The sequence below is a fragment of the Pan troglodytes genome, chromosome 23, assembly GCF_028858775.2.
Source record: "Pan troglodytes isolate AG18354 chromosome 23, NHGRI_mPanTro3-v2.0_pri, whole genome shotgun sequence".
NCBI classification, from domain to species: Eukaryota; Metazoa; Chordata; class Mammalia; order Primates; family Hominidae; genus Pan; species Pan troglodytes.
In genome coordinates, this window is record NC_086016.1 from 23,027,976 (window position 1) to 23,048,519 (window position 20,544).

General features: G+C 47.7%; 1 protein-coding gene across 1 annotated transcript in view; it reads left to right on the forward strand.

Moving 5' to 3' along the window:
* The first annotated feature begins 1,690 nt into the window (after nucleotides 1–1,690).
* Nucleotides 1,691–20,544, forward strand: part of CRKL (CRK like proto-oncogene, adaptor protein) — a 35,405-nt gene continuing 16,551 nt past the window's right edge. Inside the window, exons 1-2 of the mRNA XM_016939744.4 lie at nucleotides 1,691–3,194; nucleotides 17,134–17,599. Of these exons, the coding sequence (XP_016795233.1) occupies nucleotides 2,884–3,194; nucleotides 17,134–17,599 (777 nt within the window). The 5' untranslated portion in view covers nucleotides 1,691–2,883. The remainder of the gene's footprint in view (nucleotides 3,195–17,133; nucleotides 17,600–20,544) is intronic.

A 20,544-nucleotide genomic window follows, 5' to 3' on the forward strand; every position in this document is an offset into this window, starting at 1 on the left:
CCCCTAAATGCTTCATGCTGATTATTAGCCTACTAAAGGAAAAACTATGGAGAGGTGAAGGACGCTCTGCATTTAGAGGGCAGAGAGCGGGTTGCTGTGGCTCACATCTGTAATCCTAGCTACTTTGGAGGCTGAGGCAGGAGGACTACTTGAGCCTAGGAATTTGAGACGAGAGTCAGCAACAGAGAGACATGTCTTTAAAAACAAAACAAAACCCAAAAAGCCTAATTCAGTCAAAGCATGGGTAGAAGCCAGATTAAGAAGGTTGAGCAGCTGGGTGGGTGGCTCACGTCTGTAATCCCAACACTTTGGGAGGCCAAGCTGGGAGGATTACCTGAGCCCAGCAGTTCCAGATCAGCTTGGGCAATACAGTGAGACCTCATCTCTACAAAAAATTTAAAAATTAAAAAATCACCACTAGGATTACAGGCGGTGGCTCACGCCTGTAATCCCAGCACTTTGGGAGGCTGAGGCAGGAGGATCATGAGGTCAGGAGTTCAAGACCAGCCTGGCGAACATGGTGAAACCCTGTCTCTACTAAAAATACAAAAATTAGCTGGGCATGGTGGTGCATGCCTGTAATCAATCCCACCTACTTGGCAGGCTGAGGCAGGAGAATTGCTTGAACCTGGACCTGGGAGGCAGAGGTTGCAGTGAGCTGAGATCACGCCACTGCACTCCTCCAGCCTGGGCTACAGAGCTAGAGTCCGTATCAGAATAAAAAAAAAAAAAAAAAAGGGCTGGGCAAGGAGCACGTGATTATGAAGTGGTAAATCTGACAGTGAAAAGTAGTTAGAAAAAAAAGTGGAGATTTTTCTCTCCACCCTCACCCACCCACTGAGGGTGTATGCTCAGGGTTTTAGGGTATAGAGGTAGAGGCTCAGGGAATGACTGAATAATAATAATGGAAGACTCATATGATGCTTACTATGTGCCAGGTACTATTCTAAGCACTTTGCATATATTAACTTGTTTCATACATAGCTGGGCGGGGTGGCTCACATCTTGGCTGAGGGGGAGGATTGTTTGAGCTCAAAAGTCTGAGACGAGCCTGGGCAACATGGTGAGATTTCGTCTCTATTAAAAATCAAAAAAATTAGCTGGGCATGGCAGCGCGAGCCTGTAGTCCCAACTACTCGGAAGGCTGAGGTGGGAGGATCCCTTGAGATGGGGAAATCAAGGCTGCAGTGAGCCATGATAGTTCCACTGCACTCCAGCCTGGGTGACAGAAGGAGAACCTGTCGCAAAAACAAAACAAAATAAAACAAACAGGCTGGGCACGGTGGCTCACGCCTGTAATCCTAGCACTTTGGGAAGCTGAGGCAGGCAGATCACCTGAGGTCAGGAGTTTGAGACCAGCCTGGCCAACATGGTGAAACCCCGTTTCTATTAAAAATACAAAAATTAGCAGGGCATGGCGGCGGACAGCTGTAATCCCAGCTACTCGGGAGGCTGAGGCAGGAGAATCGCTTGAACCCGGGAGGCGGAGGTTGCAGTGAGCCGAGATCGCGCCCCTGCACTCCAACCTGGTGACAGAGCAAGACTCCGTCGAAAGAAGGAAAGGAAAGGGAAAGGGAAAGGAAAGGAAGAGAGAGAGAGAGAGAGAAAGAAAAGAAAGAAAGGAAGGAAGAAAGAAAAAACAAAAACAAATAGGGATTAATAAATAGGCAGAAGCAGGCATAATCCGGGGCAGGGGAAGCCTCGGGGCCACGCCCGAGAGGCATTTGTATTTTACTTTCAGCAGTTCAGAGCCCATGATGGCCAGGTTACCCACTTGTGGACTTCCTTGACCACTTAATTGAGTCAATCTAACCCTCACCTTCTCTCTCTTCTCACTCCATTTAGCGGGTCACGTAGCCACTAGGGCTTCCTTAGCCTATCAGGCCACCTGGGGACTGAGTCATTCAGTCAGTCACCTATCTGGTGGTCACATCTGCCCCTGGGGTCATCCTTTTACTGGGCCACCTCGGCCCGTCGGGACCTGTCAGTCCTTGACCTCCCTCAGGCCCCTAGGCTGGCCAGGTCGCCTCAGTGCCACGCCTCCCTGGCCCGCGATTCAGCCTGCACGTTACGCTTTGTTCCCAGAAGCAGGTTTTCGAAACGCCGTTCCCTCTCGGCTCCAGCTGTTTTCCTGCCAGCGCTGGGAGACCCGGCAGCCGCAGCGCCCCCAGCGGCGCGCAGCGGCCCAGGAAGAGAGTGCCTACCGCCGGCGCCTCTTCAGCCTCCTCCTGGAACGCGGGAGCGGGCGCGACCAGCGCCCACCCTGATCGTCGCGACGGTGCTCCTGATTGGCTGCGCTGTGTGACGTAACGGGAGGGCCCCGGCGGCCGCCGGGAGCCGGGGCCCCGCGCGTGCGCAGACGGAGCGCGCTGAGCGGAGGGGGAGGTGGCTGCCGCTTCTCCCGCGTCCGCCATTTTGTTGCTGTGGCTATTGGGAACAAGCTGGGCAAAAGCACCCCGGAGGCGCGACGCTCCTTCGAGTTCGGTGCCTCGTGTGACGGCGGGGGTCGGTGAAGACCCGTCGAGCTGCGGCGCCGGCGCGTTCCAGGCCGGGAGTCACTGGAGGCACCCCTGGGACGCCGAGCAGCCCGAGAACCCCGGGGTGGCCTCCGCTGCGGCTCGGGTTTGCCTGCCCCGACCCCCCGGCTCTGCCGTGCATTCCCGGGCGGCTCTCTCCGTGTGGCGGCCCCGGAGCAGGCGGGCGGCGTCGGAGGATGCTGCGGGCCCGGAGCCGAGAGGAAAGTGCTGGCCCAGCCCTCTGAGCGCTCCTCGAGGTGTGCGAGAGGCCCTTCCTCGGCCCCAAAGCCGTCTGCCGGGCTAAGGCGTGCAGAGCAGGCGAGGACAGCCGCCGCCCCTACCGCCGCAGAGTCCCCGGTCCAACACCATGTCCTCCGCCAGGTTCGACTCCTCGGACCGCTCCGCCTGGTACATGGGGCCGGTGTCTCGCCAGGAGGCGCAGACCCGGCTCCAGGGCCAGCGCCACGGTATGTTCCTCGTCCGCGATTCTTCCACCTGCCCTGGGGACTATGTGCTGTCGGTGTCCGAGAACTCGCGGGTCTCCCACTACATCATCAACTCGCTGCCCAACCGCCGTTTTAAGATCGGGGACCAGGAATTTGACCATTTGCCGGCCCTGCTGGAGTTTTACAAGATCCACTACCTGGACACCACCACCCTCATCGAGCCTGCGCCCAGGTACGCGAGAGCCCTCCCCGACCGCGGAGGAAGGTCGAGAACCGGGTCTGTCGAAGAGTGTTTGTATAGGGGGGTGGGGCGCGCTTGAACCCATATTCCCCGCATTCTGAACCAAATTATTTTCCAGAAGGCCTTCCTAACAGAAAGCTAGTGTCAGGATCTGGGTCACTGGATAAGAGGATGCGTTTTTTTTTCCCCCCCTCACGAGGCTGTTTCTCAATGTGAAGAGGATGCGTTTTGAATGTTTAACGGTGGTTGCATAGTTAAAATGCACGCTTTTTGCCTTTCGTGACTTTCTCTGGGTGTAATACTGATGCAGGGATTTGTTGGTTTTTCTAAAAACCTCTTTTTTTTTTTTTTTTTTTTGAGACGGAGTCTCGCTGTGTCGCCAGGCTGGAGTGCAGTGGTGCGATCTCGGCTCACTGCAACCTCCGCCTCCCGGGTTCAAGCGATTCTCCTGCCTTAGCCTCCCGAGTAGCTGGGACTACTGGCGCACGCCACCACACCCAGCTAATTTTTGTATTTTTAGTAGAGACGGTGTTTCACCATGTTGGCCTGGATGGTCTCGATCTCTTGCCCTCGTGATCCGCCTGCCTCGGTCTCCCAAAATGCTGGGATTACAGGCGTGAGCCACCGCACCCGGCCAAAAACCGTTTTTAAGCCATAGACTTCTTTGAGAATCTGAAGATAGCCGAGCACTCACCACCCCACCCCCACCCCCACCCCTCCCCGCCAAAGGCACGTACACACAAGTTTGCACACCATCCCAGGTTCTTGTACTCCCTCCAGATCTCTGAACTCCAGGTTAAGAACTCCAGGACTGCAGCCTTTGGAACAGTCAAAAAAATGAAAATGCTTTAGCGTTTAGAAACAAAAAAACCTTTAACCAAAATATCAGAACTATATATTGATACTGTGGTGCCAAGTTTGAAGCAGGCCAGACACCACCACTTTTATAGTACGTTAATTACAAAGATAAGAGAAGGTGCATTGGCTTCAGCGAGGATATTTTTTGGAAAATTTATTGCATATTTTCTCCCCGAGGACCATTAGTAGGCCAGAGATCAGTCTGGTTAATTTCCAAGGTGGAATTAGGCTAGAATGTTATTAACGAAAATTTTTGAATGACACTTAGTTGTATCCTAGTTCAATTTCAGACATGCTTTTTGTGTTAAGTCTAATGATTTTGTATTTCTTATTTTAAAAATAACGCAAAGTGACCAAGCATTCTCTTTTCCAAGTGAAATACGTTATTTTAATTGATTAGTTGCTTTAATTTGCCTTAAGCGTTTTAGCAGAGATTTGCTTTTATTGTTGTGTTTGCCCTGTAACACTGATTTTATCAGAGGTTTCTTTTTAAATTATCCCAAATTTGAGTTGAAAAGTTGCCTAGAATTTTTAAAGTAACAAACTGGCCAGTTCGTTTCTTAAACATCTATTTTAAAAGGACTGGGTGTTGATACAGTTTTTCCAGGGTTAGATGTTTATTACTTTATGGATTTGTCGACCGGCTATTACTCTAAACTTTAAACATTAAAAGCTATTATAATTGAGGACACCAACTGTTTGCATAGTGGGATAGAGATAGAAAAAAAAAAAGCCATGACAGTATAATGACTACAAGATTAACTACTGAACTAAATGGACTTTAAAAGTGGGGAGAAAGTGATTATAAATCAAATACTGTATAACAAAGACCAGGACACCAAGAATCTGATTGGTGAAACCTGCGGTTCCTGGCAGATGCTGGTAGTTGCAGTCAACTTTGAGCACAATATAATTCCAATTTAAGGAGTTGAGATTCTTAGAACCCACTGTAGTGAGATTTGTAATATGACTGAATAAATTATTCCTCTCGTTTGTGAGAGTGAATTATATAATTAATATCAGGCATTCATTAAGCCATGCATATGCTTATGTTGAGGTCATGAGTACTAATAATACAGCTGTTTCAAAAAGCGAGTTAATGGGCGGGTGTGGTAGCTCACGCCAGTAATCCCAGCACTTTGGGAAGCCAAGCCGGGCGAATCACGAGGTCAGGAGTTCGAGACCATCTTGGCCAACATGGTGAAACCCCGTCTCTGCTAAAAATTAGCTGGGCGTAGTGGCGGGCGCCTGTAATCCCAGCTACTCCGGAGGCTGAGGCAGGAGAATCGCTCGAACCCGGGAGGCGGAGGTTGCAGTGAGCCAAGATCGCGCCACTGCACAGCCCGGGTGACAGAGTGAGACTCTGTCTCAAAAAAAAAAAAGGAAAAAGTTAATGACTTGAGTCTCCTTCTAGAGGAAGGAAAAGAAGTATGCCGCTTCTCTCTATCCACAGAATCGCCTCCAGATTTTCCGTACATGCATGCATCTTCTTAGAGAGCAAGCATGTAATTCTGTCTTTGCCCTCTTTCGTCCTTCCTTTACTGCAGCTGTACTAGGCTGCTCACTTATTCCCTGGTAGCCATCCTTCCTTACTCATACTTTTGTACCTTTGCACCTTTGCTCCAGCTGTTGGCTCTTCACTGACTGCCTTAACTACACCTCACTCTCCATCTGTTGAAATCCTACCTGTTCCAGTCCCCTCACAGATTATAGGGCCTTTCTCTGACCCTCCCCCTCACGTTCAGCTTTGTTTCTCCTTCTCTGTGCCCTCTGCCTCAGGCCTGTTGCTTTAATTTAGTTTTTCATTTTCCTAGGTATCTCTGAAGGAGATCACCGTGCTGGTTGAATTAGATCCTGACTGAGTTTACTTTGTTATACTGAATCTTCGAATTGCCACTCCCAAGCCTGGTTTTCATGGCTTAGGTTTAACATGTTATTAGCCTTTTATAGAAAGCTAGTGACTACTAGAGCCTGGGCCAAACGGAAAACTCAGTGTAATGCTTCTTCGCATCCCAAACAGGATACATTTAGTGGCTTAACTTTGCAGGCATCAAAACTGAGCTTTTAAAGCCAGAGTTTCATGCCTCTTGGCTAATATTTTGGTTTATCTTGCATAGCTAAAATTTGTAACAATAATGTCCTACTCGAAATTTAAGGACTGGTGACTTGTATTGTTATAGTCTTATCCTTTTCATTAGACTGCTTCATAATTTTTAATTTTATATTTTTATTCAAATGTTTATAAGAGAATTATAACCCAGTGTAACCCAGTGTAGGTACTGGGAAAGATGTGTGACAGACATACTTTCTTCCTGTGGAACTCCTACTGTAGTGGAGAAGACAGACTGAAAAGTAGAAAAATAAAGTACTAGTAAGATCAATATACAGGAGGGACCTGTATAACAGGAGGGACCTACCTGGGGTGGCGTGGTCAGAGAAAGCATGAAGCTAAGACCTAAGGGTAAAGAAGAACCCAGCCTAGGCAAGGCTTGGCCTGAGAGGAGAAGAGCCTTCCAGGTTTAGGGAAAAGCTTATGTAGATGTCCTGAGGTGAGAAAGTCCATTGTGTTGGGAGTGTGTTTCTTTTCTTTCTTTCTTTTTCTTTTTTTTTTTTTCTTGAGACGGAGTCTCGCTCTGTCGCCCAGGCTGGAGTGCGCGATCTCGGCTCACTGCAAGCTCCGCCTCCTGGGTTCACGCCATTCTCCTGCCTCAGCCTCTTGAGTTAGCTGGGACTACAGGTGCCCGCCACCATGCCCGGGTAGCTTTTTGTATTTTTAGTAGAGACGGGGTTTCACCGTGTTAGCCAGGATGGTCTCGATCTCCTGACCTCGTGAACCGCCCGCCTGGGCCTCCCAAAGTGCTGGGATTACAGTTATGAGCCACCGCGCCCGGCATTTTTTTTTTTTTTTTTTTTTTTTTTTTGAGGCAGAGTCTTGCTCTGTTGCCAGGCTGGAGTGCGGTGGTGCGATCTTGGCTCACTGCAACCTCCACCTCCTAGGTTCAAGTGATTCTCCTGCCTCAGCCTCCCAAGTAGCTGGGACTACAGGCGCACGCACTACCACACCTGGCTAATTTGTGTATTTTTAGTAGAGATGGAGTTTCACCATGTTGAGCAGGATGGTTTTCTGTCTCTTGACCTCAGGGGATCTGCTCGCCTCGGCCTCCCAAAGTGCTGGGATTACAGGCGTGAGTCACCGCGCCTGGCTACTAAAAAAAAAAAAAAATTTAAAGGTTGGCTGTGCTCGGTGGCTCATGCCTGTAATCCCAGCACTTCGGGAGGTTAAGGCAGGAGGATCGCTAGATCCCAGGAGTTTGAGACCAGCCCTGGCAAGATAGTGAGACCCCATTCCCACAAAAAATTAAAAAATTAGCTGAGCATGGTGTCATGCGCCTTTAAGTCCCAGCTACTTGGGAGGCTGAAATGGAAAGATTGCTTGAGCATGGGAGGTCGAGGCTACAGTGAGTTATGATCATGCCACTGCACTTCAGCCTGGGCAACAGAGCCAGACCTTGTCTCAAAAAATGAATGAATGAATGAATGTAAGTTGTATATATTTAATATATTTAATCTCCATGCATGGTGAAACAGCTGTGGGAGAACTGAGAAAGGGTGCTTAGTCTAACCTGAGAGCCCAGAAGAGGAGCCTCACACACCTGTGAAGTAGAAGCCAATCCCTGAAGGGACAGGAGGAAACAAGAAGCATGGTTGTGCCTCCTCTTTACATCCCCTGTTCTAATTATTTAAGAACTCAAATCTAGACTTCCATAATTTGGAATGGGGAAAGGATTGCCAGTAATTTTAATCAGCATAGAATTCAACACTGTGAATAAACCCCTTTGCGTTTCTCCTGACCAGTAGTTAAAATCATGTGAATTTGATTCAGAGAAAATACAAGAACATGGCCGGGTGCAGTGGCTCACGCCTGTAATCCCAGCACTTTGGGAGGCCAAGGTGGGTGGATTGCCTGAGTGCAGGAGTTTGAGACCAGCCTGGGCAACACGGTGAAACCCCGTCTCTACTAAAATACAAAAAATTAGTTGGGCATGGCGGCGTGTGCCTAAGAGGCTAAAGGCAGGAGAATCACTTGAACCTGGGGGGTGGAAGTTAAAGTGAGTCGAGGTCGTGCAGATGGACTCCATCCTGGGCGACAGAGTGAGACTCTCTCCAAAAAAACAACAAGAACACTGTCATGCTGAGAATGGAATCTTGTCCAATTAAGAGTTGTGTTCCCAGCCGGACGTGGTGGCTCACGCCTGTAATCCCAGCACTGTGGGAGGCTTAGGCGGGTGGATCATGAGGTCAGGAGATCAAGACCATCCTGGCCAACATAGTGAAACCCCGTCTCTACTAAAAATACAAAAACTAGCTGGGCATGGTGGCATGCATCTGTAGTCCCAGCTACTCCGGAGGTTGAGACAGGAGAATCGCTTGAACCTGGGAGGCAGAGGTTGCACTGAGCCAAGATGACACCACTGCACTCCAGCCTGCCAACAGAGCGAGACTCCGTCTCAAAAAAAAAAAAAAAAAAAGAGTTGTGTTCCCATGGAAAGTACTAGTAGCCATTCGATTTGTGACTTTTAAAACTCAAATCCACAGAATTGTGACCTAAATTTTTCCTTTTGATCTAAATGATTAGACTAGATTTCTGAGGGTCTTCAAGATTAAAATATTTTAATTCTGGGCCGGGCGTGGTGGCTCACGACTGTAATCCCAGCACTTTGGGAGGTCTGGCAGGTCGGGAGTTTGAGACTGAACCTGGGAGGCAGAGATGGCAGTGAGCCGAGATTGCGCCAGCGCCACTGCACTCCAGTCTGGTCAACAGAGCGAGACTTCGTCTCGGAAAACAAAAAACAAACAAACAACATTATTTTAATTCTTTCAGATAAGTAAAAGGGGGCACAGCCTATTAGTTGGGAGTTCAGATTAACTTGAGTTGAATCTGAGCTAAAATCATAACAAGTTGGGTGGGGCCACCAGGCACATAGCAACTCACCTGGAATGAACGTGACAAGAACAGTGGAAGAGGATGAGAAGAGGCTTTGAAGGTGTACACTCAACGGTATTCGAATTCTGTCACACCAGTTTTGTGACAGTATTAAACCAGAGTTAGGTAATTTGAATACCTGAGCTTTTGTGCTTTCAGAAACAAAAAAGGAGGGAAATAGGAAAGGGAAGTTCTTTAATATATAGAGGCCTACTATATACCAAAGCTCACTGCTAGACTCTTGGCATCTAATGGAAGTAAACCATGTTTTTGTTTTTGATTTTTGTCTTTGAGAAGCTTTGGTCTATTGAAAAAATTAGAATGCCATGACAGCTTAAAAGCAAAGGCGATCAACTGTACCTAAGAGGTGGGGAGAGGCTTGAAAGAGGAGATGCTCTTCAACTGATTCTTTAAGGATGAGAACAAGTATACGAGGTAGAAGAGGTGGTGGTAGAAGAGGTGGTGGCAGTGCTTGCTGGTAAAGACACAGTAATAATTAATGTAGATGATGGGCAGGAACCTAGGAAGGAAAGATAAAGCCAACTTGTAAAGGGCCTCCTCAGCCTTGTAAATGAGCTTAACAATGGGAGCCATCTAAAGTTTTTAAGAAGAGAACTGTCAGATTTTAAAAGGAGAACTGATGAGTTTTACTTTTGAGAAACTGCTCTGGGTGGGGAAAGATCTGAAGGACTAATTCTCTGTTACTGGAGAGGGACCCTGAGAAGCTGAGCCAAGATCAAATGCCATAGGAATGTAAAGTGGCACATAGAAGGTGAGGGGAGAGGTATGATGACTTCAGAGAGGATTGAGTGGTGCCTTTGAGACAAGAGAAAGGGATTAGGGTGGGGGCGTGATTCTTTTCAACAGGAAGAATCTTTCTTTGAGGTACCTGCTGGAAGCCAGGTGGTATTTAGCAATCTGATGGGTTTGTTATTGAGAAGAGAGGTAAGGGCCGAATACATATAGATTTGGGAATCTCAGCTTAGATGGGATCACCCAGAATGAGGAGGCAGAACAGGAATAAGTAGAGAAAGAGAAGCTGCGGAAGGAGAGGCAGCCACAAGCATAGGAGGAGGAGCCATTAGTGATGGCCTGAAAGCCCAGGGACAGAAGGGAGGGGACCTGGGCGTTAAATGCTGGTCAGTGATAAAGAATGGTGGTTACTGGCTGGACATGGTGCCTCACGCCTGTAATCCTAGCACCTTGGGAGGCGGAGGCAGGTGGATTGCCTGAGCTCATGCATTCGAGACCAGCCTGGCCAACACAGTGAAACCCCATCTCTACTGAAATATAAAAAATTAGCCGGGCATGGTGACGTGCGCCTGTAGTCCCAGCTACTCGGGAGGCTGAGGCAGGAGAATTGCTTGAACCTGGGAGGCAGAGATTGCAGTGAGCCAAGATCGCACCACTGCACTCCAGCTTGGGTGACAGAGCAAGACTCCGTCTCAAAAAAAAAAAAAAAGAATGGTGGTTAAAGCAGTTTCACTAGAGCAGTACTTAGCTCATCTTGGAATTGAATTTTTTTTTTTTTTTGAGACAGTGTCACTCTGTCACCCAGGCTGAAGTGCAGTGGCATGATCTCGGCTCACTGCAGTCTCCACCTCCCGGGTTCAAGTGATTCTCCTGCCTCAGTCTCCTGAGTAGCTGCGATTACAGGCGCCCACCACCATGCCCGGCTAATTTTTGTATTTTTAGTAGAGATGGGGTTTCACCATATTGGACCAGGCTGGTCTCGAACTCCTGACCTCAGGTGATCCAATTGCCTCGGCCCCCTAATGTGCTGGGATTACAGGCATGAGCCAGTCACCACGCCCAGCTGGAATTAAGTTTTCTACCGTTTTTTTTTTTTTTTAACTGTGAAATATTTCATACATAGAAAAGAGTAAGGGTGCCGTGGCTCACACCTGTAATCGCAGCACATTGGGAAGCCAAGACAGGTGGATCACTTGAGGTCAGGAGTTCGAGACCAGCCTGGCCAACGTGGTGAAACCCTGTCTCTACTAAAAAGACAAAAATTAGCCGGGCGTGGTGGTAGATGCCTGTAATCCCAGCTACTTGGGACGCTGAGGCAGGATAATTGTTTGAACCCGGGAGGTGGAGGTTGCAATGAGTTGAGATCGCACTATTGCACTCCAGTCTGGGTAACAGAGCAAGACTCTGTCTCAAAAAAAAAAAAAAAAAAAAAAAAAAGAAAAAGAGTAAGCCTGGGCACGTAGGCTCATGCCTGTAATCCCAGCACTTTGGGAGGCCGAGGGAGGCAGATCACTTGAGGTCAGGAGTTTAAGACCAGCCTGGCCAACATGTGAAACCCATCTCTGTTAAAAATACAAAATTAGCCCGGCAGTAGTGGGGCCCTGTAATCCCAGCTACTGGGGAGGCTTAGGCACAAGAATAGCTTGAACCCAGGAGGCAGAGGTTTTGGTGAGCTGAGATCACACCACTACACTCCAGCCTGGGCAATAGAGTGAGACTCTGTCTCAAAAAAAAAGTATATGTAAGCTGAGTGTGGTGGCATGCACCTGTAGTCCCAACTAGTGGGGAGGCTGAGGTAGGAGGATTGCTTGAGCCCAGGAGTTCAAGACCAGCCTGGGCAACATAAACCCCCATCTCTGCAAAAAATTAAACAAGGATTGGCTGGGCATGGTGGCTCATGCCTGTAGTCCCAGCTACATGGGAGGCTGAGGTGGGAGGATCACTTGAGCCTGGGAGGTCAAGGCTGTAGTGAGCCATGATCGTACTGCTGCACTCCAGCCTGGGCAATAGAGCAAGACGCTATCTCAAAAAAATTTAAAAAACAAGCCAAAAAAAACTATCATCTGTGTGCTCTCTTTAAAAAATAAATAAATAAAACATTGGCCAGGCGTGGTAGCCCAGACTGTAATCCCAGGACTTTGGGAGGCTGAGGTGGGAAGATTGCTTGAGCTCAGGAGTTCAAGACCAGCTTAGACAACATGGCAAGACCCTGTTTCTACCAAAAATACAAAAATTAATTGGATGTGGTGGCATGCACCTGTAGTCCCAGCTACACAGAAGGCTGAGGTGGGAGGATCGCTTGAGCCTTGGAGGTTGAGGCTGCAATGAGCCATGATTGTGCCTCTGCACTCTAGCCCGGGCAACAGAACGAGATCCCATCTCAAAAAAAAAAAAAAGGAATATTACCAGCACCTTTGAAACTTCCTTTTTCTAGAAGTTGATTGTATTGGTTCTTAGCATGCATAAGGAGATTTTAAGCTTAGAACATATTAACACTTGGTTTAAAGATGTTTTGTGTATGGTTTATACATGTAGAAACTGAGAACGCTTTTAACCAAAAGAGCTGAGAGATTCGTTATCATCAGAAAAGAAAAGTCAGTTACGAATTAGTTGTTAGGGGCTTTGCTGCTCAAAGTGTGTAGTGGACAATAGGCAAAAAGTGAGAAGCATGGTCAAGGGTGTTTGGATGGGCTTGAAAACCCTGTGCATTTTATTTTATTTTATTTTATTTTATTTATTTTTGAGTCGGAGTCTCACTCTGTTGCCCAGACTGGAGTGCAGTGGCGCGATCTCGGCTCACTGCAAGCTCTGCCTCCCGGGTTCACACCATTCTCCTGCCTCAGCCTCCCGAGTAGCTGGGACTACAGGCACCCGCCACCACGCTCAGCTAATTTTTTTGTATTTTTAGTAGAGATGGGGTTTCACTGTGTTAGCCAGGATGGTCTCGATCTCCTGACCTCTTGATCCGCCCGCCTTGGCCTCCCAAAGTGCTGGGATTAGAGGCGTGAGCCACCGCACCTGCCTTATCTATTTAATTTTTTGAGACGGAATCTCTGTCTGTCGCCCAGGCTGGAGTGCAGTGGCATGATCTCGGCTCACTGCAACCTCCGCCTCCCGGGTTCAAGCAATTCTCTTGCCTCAGCCTCCCAAGTAGCTGGGCCTACAGGCACACGCCACCACACCTGGCTAATTTTTGTATTTTAATAGTGAGAGGGTTTTGTCATGTTGGCCAGGTTGGTCTCAAACTCCTGACCTCATGATCCACCTGCCTCGGCCTTCCAAAGTGCTAGGATTGCAGGCATGAGCCACTGCGCCTGGGCAACACTTTATATTTTAAAGGGAAGTTGGGGGAGGGTGCTATTTTCAACCTTGCTCAAAGAACAAATAATTGGGAAGCAATAAATTTTCTGATGAATATGCTTCATATTTCTTTAGACAGTGGGGTCTAATGGAAAGGCTAAGATATCTGACATGGAGCAACATGTATTTATCTCTTCAGTGGAACTAATGTGTAATTTTCAGGGGAGTTTGATGAATAAATGAGTTTGAGAATATAGGGCAGAGGACTTGGAATTTATGTCAGAGTTATGGCTGGTGAGATTGATTTGGTGTCAAATTTATGAATATCTCTGCAGATACTAACACAGAAAATGAGCCCCAAGGTCACTATAGCAGTATAGTAGTGGAGGGAAATAGAAACTATCTTTATCAAATTTCTACACAGACATACCCCTCACCAGGGAAGCAAGGAAGTTGAAAAGCACACTTTGCCTCCCTAACCCAGGAATTGAGATGGGGGATCAGCAAACTGTTGAGTAAAGGGTCAGATGTTAAATATTTTCAGCTTTTCCATAGAGTCTCTGTCCAACTACTCAACTATGCCTTTGTAGTGAAAAACAGTCATAGACAATACGTAAATGAATGGGCTTGGCTATCTTCTTTTTTTTGTTTGTTTTTAAGATGGAGTCTTGCTCTGTCACCCAGGCTGGAGTGCAGTGGTGTGATCTCAGCTTACTGCAACCTCTGCCTCCCAGGTTCAAGCAATTCTCTTCCCTGGGCCTCCCAAGTAGCTGGGCCTACAGGCGCACACCACCACACCTGGCTAACTTTTGTATTTTTAGTAGTGACAGGGTTTTGTCATGTTGGCCAGGTTGGTCTTGAACTCCTGACCTCAAGTGATCCTCCCGCCTCGGCCTCCCAGTGTTGGGATTACAGGCGTGAGCCACCACACGCCTGGCTTTTTTTTTTTTTTTTTTTTTTTTTTTGAGATAGAGTCTTAACTGTTTCAGGCAGTGACGTGATCTTGGCTCACTGCAAGCTCCGCCTCCCGGGTTCACACCATTCTTCTGCCTCAGCCTCCTGAGTAGCTGGGACTACAGGCGTGTGCCACCACACCTGGCTAATTTTTTGTATTTTTAGTAGAGAGACAGGGTTTCACCGTGTTAGCCAGGATGGTCTCAATCTCCTGACCTTGTGATCCGTCCGCCTCAGCCTCCCAAAGTGCTGGGATTACAGGCGTGAGCCACCACGCACTGGCTAACTGCTTTTAACTATACAAATAATAAAATACTCTTGGATGGAGTCTAAGGTGGAACTGACTGTGCTCTTAATAGTGTCTGAAATTTATATGGTACTTACTGAACTGTTCACAGGCTCTCTGTGGCTCTTGAAATAGCAGGGGCTGGGTGTGATGGCTCACACCTGTAATCCCAACACTTTGGGAGGCCAAGGCGAGACAATTGCTTGAGGCTAGAAGTTCAAGACAAGCCCTGAAAACATAGTGAGACCCCCATCTCTACAGAAAATTTAAAAATTGGCTGTGTGTGATGGCAACTGCCTGTAGTCCCAGCTACTCAGGACGCTGAAGTGGGAGGATCACTTGAGCTTGGGAAGTGGAGGCTACAGTGAGCTGTGGTTGTGCCACTCTGCACTCCAGCCAGGATGACAGCAAGACCCTGTCTCAAAAAAAAGAGAAAGAAATAGAAGCAGGGATGTACTTGAAGGGGTATGTGTGTGTTCATGTGGGTACATTGGATGCTTGGTGCTGGTCGGTAATTTTGAATGCCTCACATGCATTATGCCATTAATTCTCATACACCTGACAGATGCAGGGTTCGTCCCTAAGGCTGATTAGCTCATTATGAGTGAAGAGTTTAGAACCAGACTCCCTGAGTGCAAGTCTAACCTCTTCTTTGGCTCCTCATTTGTAAAATGGGGATAATAACAGCATCTACCTCACAGACTATTAAATAATCCAATCTCTTCAAAGATCGTAAACCATGCCTAGCATAGATAATGAGTATGAGCTCTTTATTATTACTCTTGCTCCTACTACTCTTGCTAGCTATTTATTTTTATTTTTATTTTTATTTTATTTTATTTTTTTGAGATGGAGTCTCGCTCTGTCACCCAGGCTGGAGTGCAGTGGTGCAATCTTGGCTCACTGCAAGCTCCGCCTCCCGGGCTCACACCATTCTCCTGCCTCAGCCTCCTGAGTAAGTGGGACTACAGGCGCCCACCACCATGCCCAGCTAATTTTTTGTATTTTTAGTAGAGACGGGGTTTCACTGTGTTAGCCAGGATGGTCTTGATCTCCTGACCTCATGATCCGCCCACCTCAGCCTCCCAAAGTGCTGGGATTACAGGCATGAGCCACTGCACCGGCCTCTTATTTATTTATGTTTTGAGACAGTCTTGTTCTGTTGCCCAGGCTGGAGTGTAATGATGCAGTCATAGCTCACTGCAGCTTCTAACTCCTGGGCTCAAGTAATGCTCCTGCCTCAGCCTCTTGAGTATCTGGGACCGCAGGTGTGTGCCACTATGCCTGGCTAATTTTTTGTCTGTTTAGTAGAGACAGGGTTTTCATATGTTGGACAGGCAGGTCTCCAAGTCATCTGCCTGCCTTGGCCTCCCAAGGTGCTGGGATTACAGGTCTGAGCCACCACGCCTGGTGGATTTATTATTTTTAATTTGGCAAGTCTGTAAGCCCTTTTTTGTTCCTTTTTTTTTCAAGGGGCCAGAGGCAGAGGCCTTTGTCATTTTCTGTGTGTCCAGGGAAGTGTGCAGGATGTAAGCCATAGATTAGGACTGGGAGGAAGAGTGTGTGGTGGTTGTGACAAGGGTCCAAAGGAAGGCAGCTTCCAAACTTACTTGAGATTATAAAAATAAATTTAAACCAGGTATCTCTGTGTAATCAAAAGGTTTCTGTAAAACAGAGATGGAGTGTATGTGTGTGTGTATACTTGTAATTTGAAAAGACATTCAGAATAGTAACTTTTGGGACAGTACAGACTACAAGAATTAGAACATGATAGAACCTTCTTAACTACTAAGAATATAGAAAGGAAAATAAGGCCAGGCGTGGTGGCTCACACCTGTAATGACAGCACTTTGGGAGGCTGAGGCGGGTGGATCACATGAGGCCAGCAGGAGTTTGAGACCAGCCTGGCCAACATGCCAAATCCTGTCTCTACTAAAAATACAAAATTTAGCTGGGTATGGTGTTGCACATCTGTAATCTCAGCTACTCGGGAGGCTGAGGCAGAAAAATCACTTGAACACGGGAGGTAGAGGTTGCAGTAAACTGAAATTGCGCTACTGCACTCCAGCCTGGGTGACAGAGCAAGATTCTGTCTCCAAAAAAAAGGCTGGGCTCAGTGGCTCACACCTGTAATCCCAGCACTTTGGGAGGCCGAGGCAGGCAGATCACGAGGTCAGGAGATCGAGACCATCCTGGCTAACAAGGTGAAATTCCGTCTCTACTAAAAATAGAAAAAATTAGCGGGGCGTGGTGGCATGTGCCTGTAGTCCCAGCTACTCAGGAGGCTGAGGCAGGAGAATTGCTTGAACTTGGGATGCAGAGGTTGCAGTGAGCTGAGATCCTGCCACTGCACTCCAGCCTGGGCAACAGAGCAAGACTCCATCTCCAAAAAAAATGTAGGGGCCGGGCATGGTGGCTCATGCTTGTAATCCCAGCACATTGGGAGGCCGAGGTGCGTGGATCACCCGAGGTCAGGAGTTCAAGACCAGCCTGGCCAACATGGTGAAACCCCTTCTCTACTAAAAATAAAAAAAGTTACCTGGGCGTGGTAGTGGGCGCCTGTAATCCCAGCTACTCAGGAGGCTGAGGCAGGAGAATCACTTGAATCTGGGAGGCAGAGTTTGCAGTGAGCTAAGATCGCGCTGTTGCACTCCAGCCTGGGCGACAAGAGCAAAACTTGTCTCATAAAAAAGGAAAATAATTTATTATAGAGGAGAGTGGTATATTAAGAAGTTTGACAGGCACTGGCTTAGAGTAAGATTTTTCTCTTAGAGTAATTTTCTTTCTCTCTTAAGGTATCCAAGCCCACCAATGGGATCTGTCTCAGCACCCAACCTGCCTACAGCAGAAGATAACCTGGAATATGTACGGACTCTGTATGATTTTCCTGGGAATGATGCCGAAGACCTGCCCTTTAAAAAGGGTGAGATCCTAGTGATAATAGAGAAGCCTGAAGAACAGTGGTGGAGTGCCCGGAACAAGGATGGCCGGGTTGGGATGATTCCTGTCCCTTATGTCGAAAAGCTTGTGAGATCCTCACCACACGGAAAGCATGGAAATAGGAATTCCAACAGTTATGGGATCCCAGAACCTGCTCATGCATACGCTCAACCTCAGACCACAACTCCTCTACCTGCAGTTTCCGGTTCTCCTGGGGCAGCAATCACCCCTTTGCCATCCACACAGAATGGACCTGTCTTTGCGAAAGCAATCCAGAAAAGAGTACCCTGTGCTTATGACAAGACTGCCTTGGCATTAGAGGTAAAATCTGTTTAGATTAGCTTTTTGGGTCCTTTGACATTTGGTTTTAATTTTTAGTTTTAGTTTAGTTTCTGCTCATTTAAGCTTATATTCATGGAATTAGAGCACTGGATGATTTTGGAAGATACGCACTGTTAGCGTTTCATTTTAAAATTTTTTTATAGAGACGAGGTCTCTAATTTTAAAAGAGTTGTTTGCCCAGGCTGATTTCGAGGTCCTGGCCTCAAGCAATCCTCCTACCTCGACCTCCCAAAGTACTGGGATTACAGATGTGAGCCACCATGCCTGGCCCATTATTAGTGTTTCACAGCTTGTTTTGTTCTGTTCTATTCCTTGTTTGCCCCAAATTCTCAGCCTTCTTGCTCTTTTTTATTCCCAAAGCCTAACAGATTTAGTTTTGCAGTTGTTGGTTTTTCTTCCAGTAAGGAAAGATAATAATTAAGGAAGACCCATGACCTAGAGGCAAAATCAACACATATGGTTCTGTATTTCTAACATTGGAATCAGTTGAGAAATATGAAAATGTCTTAGAATTTCTCTTGAGCTTGGTAGAGGAATGAATTTTTTTTTTTTTTTTTTTTTTGAGATGGAGTCTCACTCTGTCGCCCAGGCTGGAGTTCAGTGGCTCAATCTCCGCTCACTGCAAGCTCCACCTCCTGGGTTCACACCATTCTCCTACCTCAGCCTCCCAAGTAGCTGGAACGACAGGCACCCGCCACCATGCCTGGCTAATTTTTTTGTATTTTTAGTGGAGACAGGGTTTCACCGTATTAGCCAGGATGGTGTCGATCTCCTGACCTCGTGATCTGCCTGTCTTGGCCTCCCAAAGTGCTGGGATTACAGGTGTGAGCCTGGCCCAGGAATGATTTTTTTTGAGATGGAGTCTTACTTTGTCACCCAGGCTCCAGCACAGTGGCATGATCTTGCCTCATTGCAACGTCTGCCTCCTGGGTTCAAATGATTATCCTGCCTCAGCCTCCTTAGTAGCTGGGATTACAGGTGCCTGCCACCATGCCCGTCGAATTTTTGTATTTTTAGTATAGATGGGGTTTCACCATGTTGGCCAGGCTGGTTTTGAACTCCTGACCTCAGGCGATCTGCCTGCCTTGGCCTCCCAAAGTGCTGGGATTACAGACATGTGCGACCACGCCCAGCCATAGAGGAATGATTTTAAAATACATCAGCCCTTGCTTGTTATGGATTTTGTAAATTAGAATAGCATGAAATAGAACTTGAACATTTTAATTACCAAGTCATTTTCTTTTCTTTTTTTTTTTTTTTGAGACAGAGTCTCGCTCTATTGCCTTGTTGCCTAAGCTGGAGTGCAGTGGCGTGATCTTGGCTCACTGCATCCTCCGCCTCCTGAGTTCAAGTGATTCTCCTGCCTCAGCCTCCCGAGTAGTGGGGCTACAGGCATGCACCACCCTGCCCGGCTAATTTTTGTATTTTTAGTAGAGACGGGGTTTCACCATGTTGGCCAGGCTGGTCTCGAACTCCTGACCTCAGGTGACCCACCCACCTTAGCCCCCAAGTGCTGGGGTTACAGGCATGATCCACTGCACTTGGCCAAGTCATTTTCTTCTAACTAAATATTACTTTTTAAAAAGACTCTCAGCTGGGCACAGTGGCTCATGCCTGTAATCCCAGCACTTTGGGAGGGCGAGGCTGGTGGATAACTTGAGGTCTGGAGTTTGAGACGTCTGGTCAACATGGTGAAACCCCATCTCTACCAAAAAATACAAAAATGAGCCAGACGTGGTGGGCATACACCTGTAGCCTCAGCTACTCAGGAGACTGAGGTGGAACAATTGCTTGAACCAGGTAATTAGAGGTTGCAGTGAGCCGAGATCATGCCACTGCATTTAAGCCTGGGCAATAGGGTGAGACCCTATCTCAAAAAAAGGGGGGAGAATGTTGAGAGAGACCCTAAGTGCATTTCAGAAGGATGAAGTAAGGGACCCTCTTGCTTCAAAAAAACCAAATCCTGACTCACCAAACAGCCTGCCCACAGATAAAAGTTAGCTAGAATTGGTTTCATGGGTATTTTTCCATAGGTTGTCCTCAGTGTTTTTTTGTTTTTGTTTTTGTTTTGTTTTGAGACGGATTTTCGCTCTTGTTGCCCAGGCTGGAGTGCAATGGCACGATCTCGGTTCACTGCAACCTCCGCCTCCTGGATTCAAGCCATTCTCCTGCCTCAGCCTCCGGAGTAGCTGGGATTCCAAGCATGTGCCACCATGCCCGGCTAATTTTTTTGTATTTTTAGTAGAGACGGGGTTTCTCCATGTTGGTGAGGCTGGTCTCGAACTGCTGACCTCAGGTGATCTGCCCGCCTTGGCCTCCCAAAGTGCTGGGATTACAGGCGTGAGCTACCATGCCTGGCCCTCAAGTTTTTCTTTGGACCAGTAGTAGTATCTGAATGAACTGCACCTGAAGGTTTGTTTTCAATGTTTGATTTTTTGCCTCCCTTTCATGTTGGCCATAAGGAAAAGGAGCATTTGAGGCTGTGGTGGGGGTCAGGGACTGAGAGGCTCCAGGTCTCAGGAGGCTGCCTCCACAGATAGGAGTGCTGGCTGAGCAGGCCTTCCAGCTTTCTTTCCTTTTTTTTTTTTTCGAGATGGAGTCTCATTTGTTGCCCAAGCTGGAGTGCAGTTGATAGAATCTCAGCTCACTGCAACCTCTGCCTCCTGGGCTCAAACGATTCTTCTGCCTCAGCCTCTCAAGTAGCTGGGATTACAGGTGCCCGCCACCATACCCAACTGTTTTTAGTAGAGACAGGGTTTCACTATGTTGGCCAGGCTGGTCTTGAACTCCTAGCCTCTGATCATCTGCCCGCCTCAGCCTCCCAAAGGGCTCGGATTACAGGCGTGAGCCACTGCACCTGGCCAGGCCTTCCAGCTTTCTCACCCACACACAGACCTGCCTAGGCACAGGTGCATGCCTCTGGC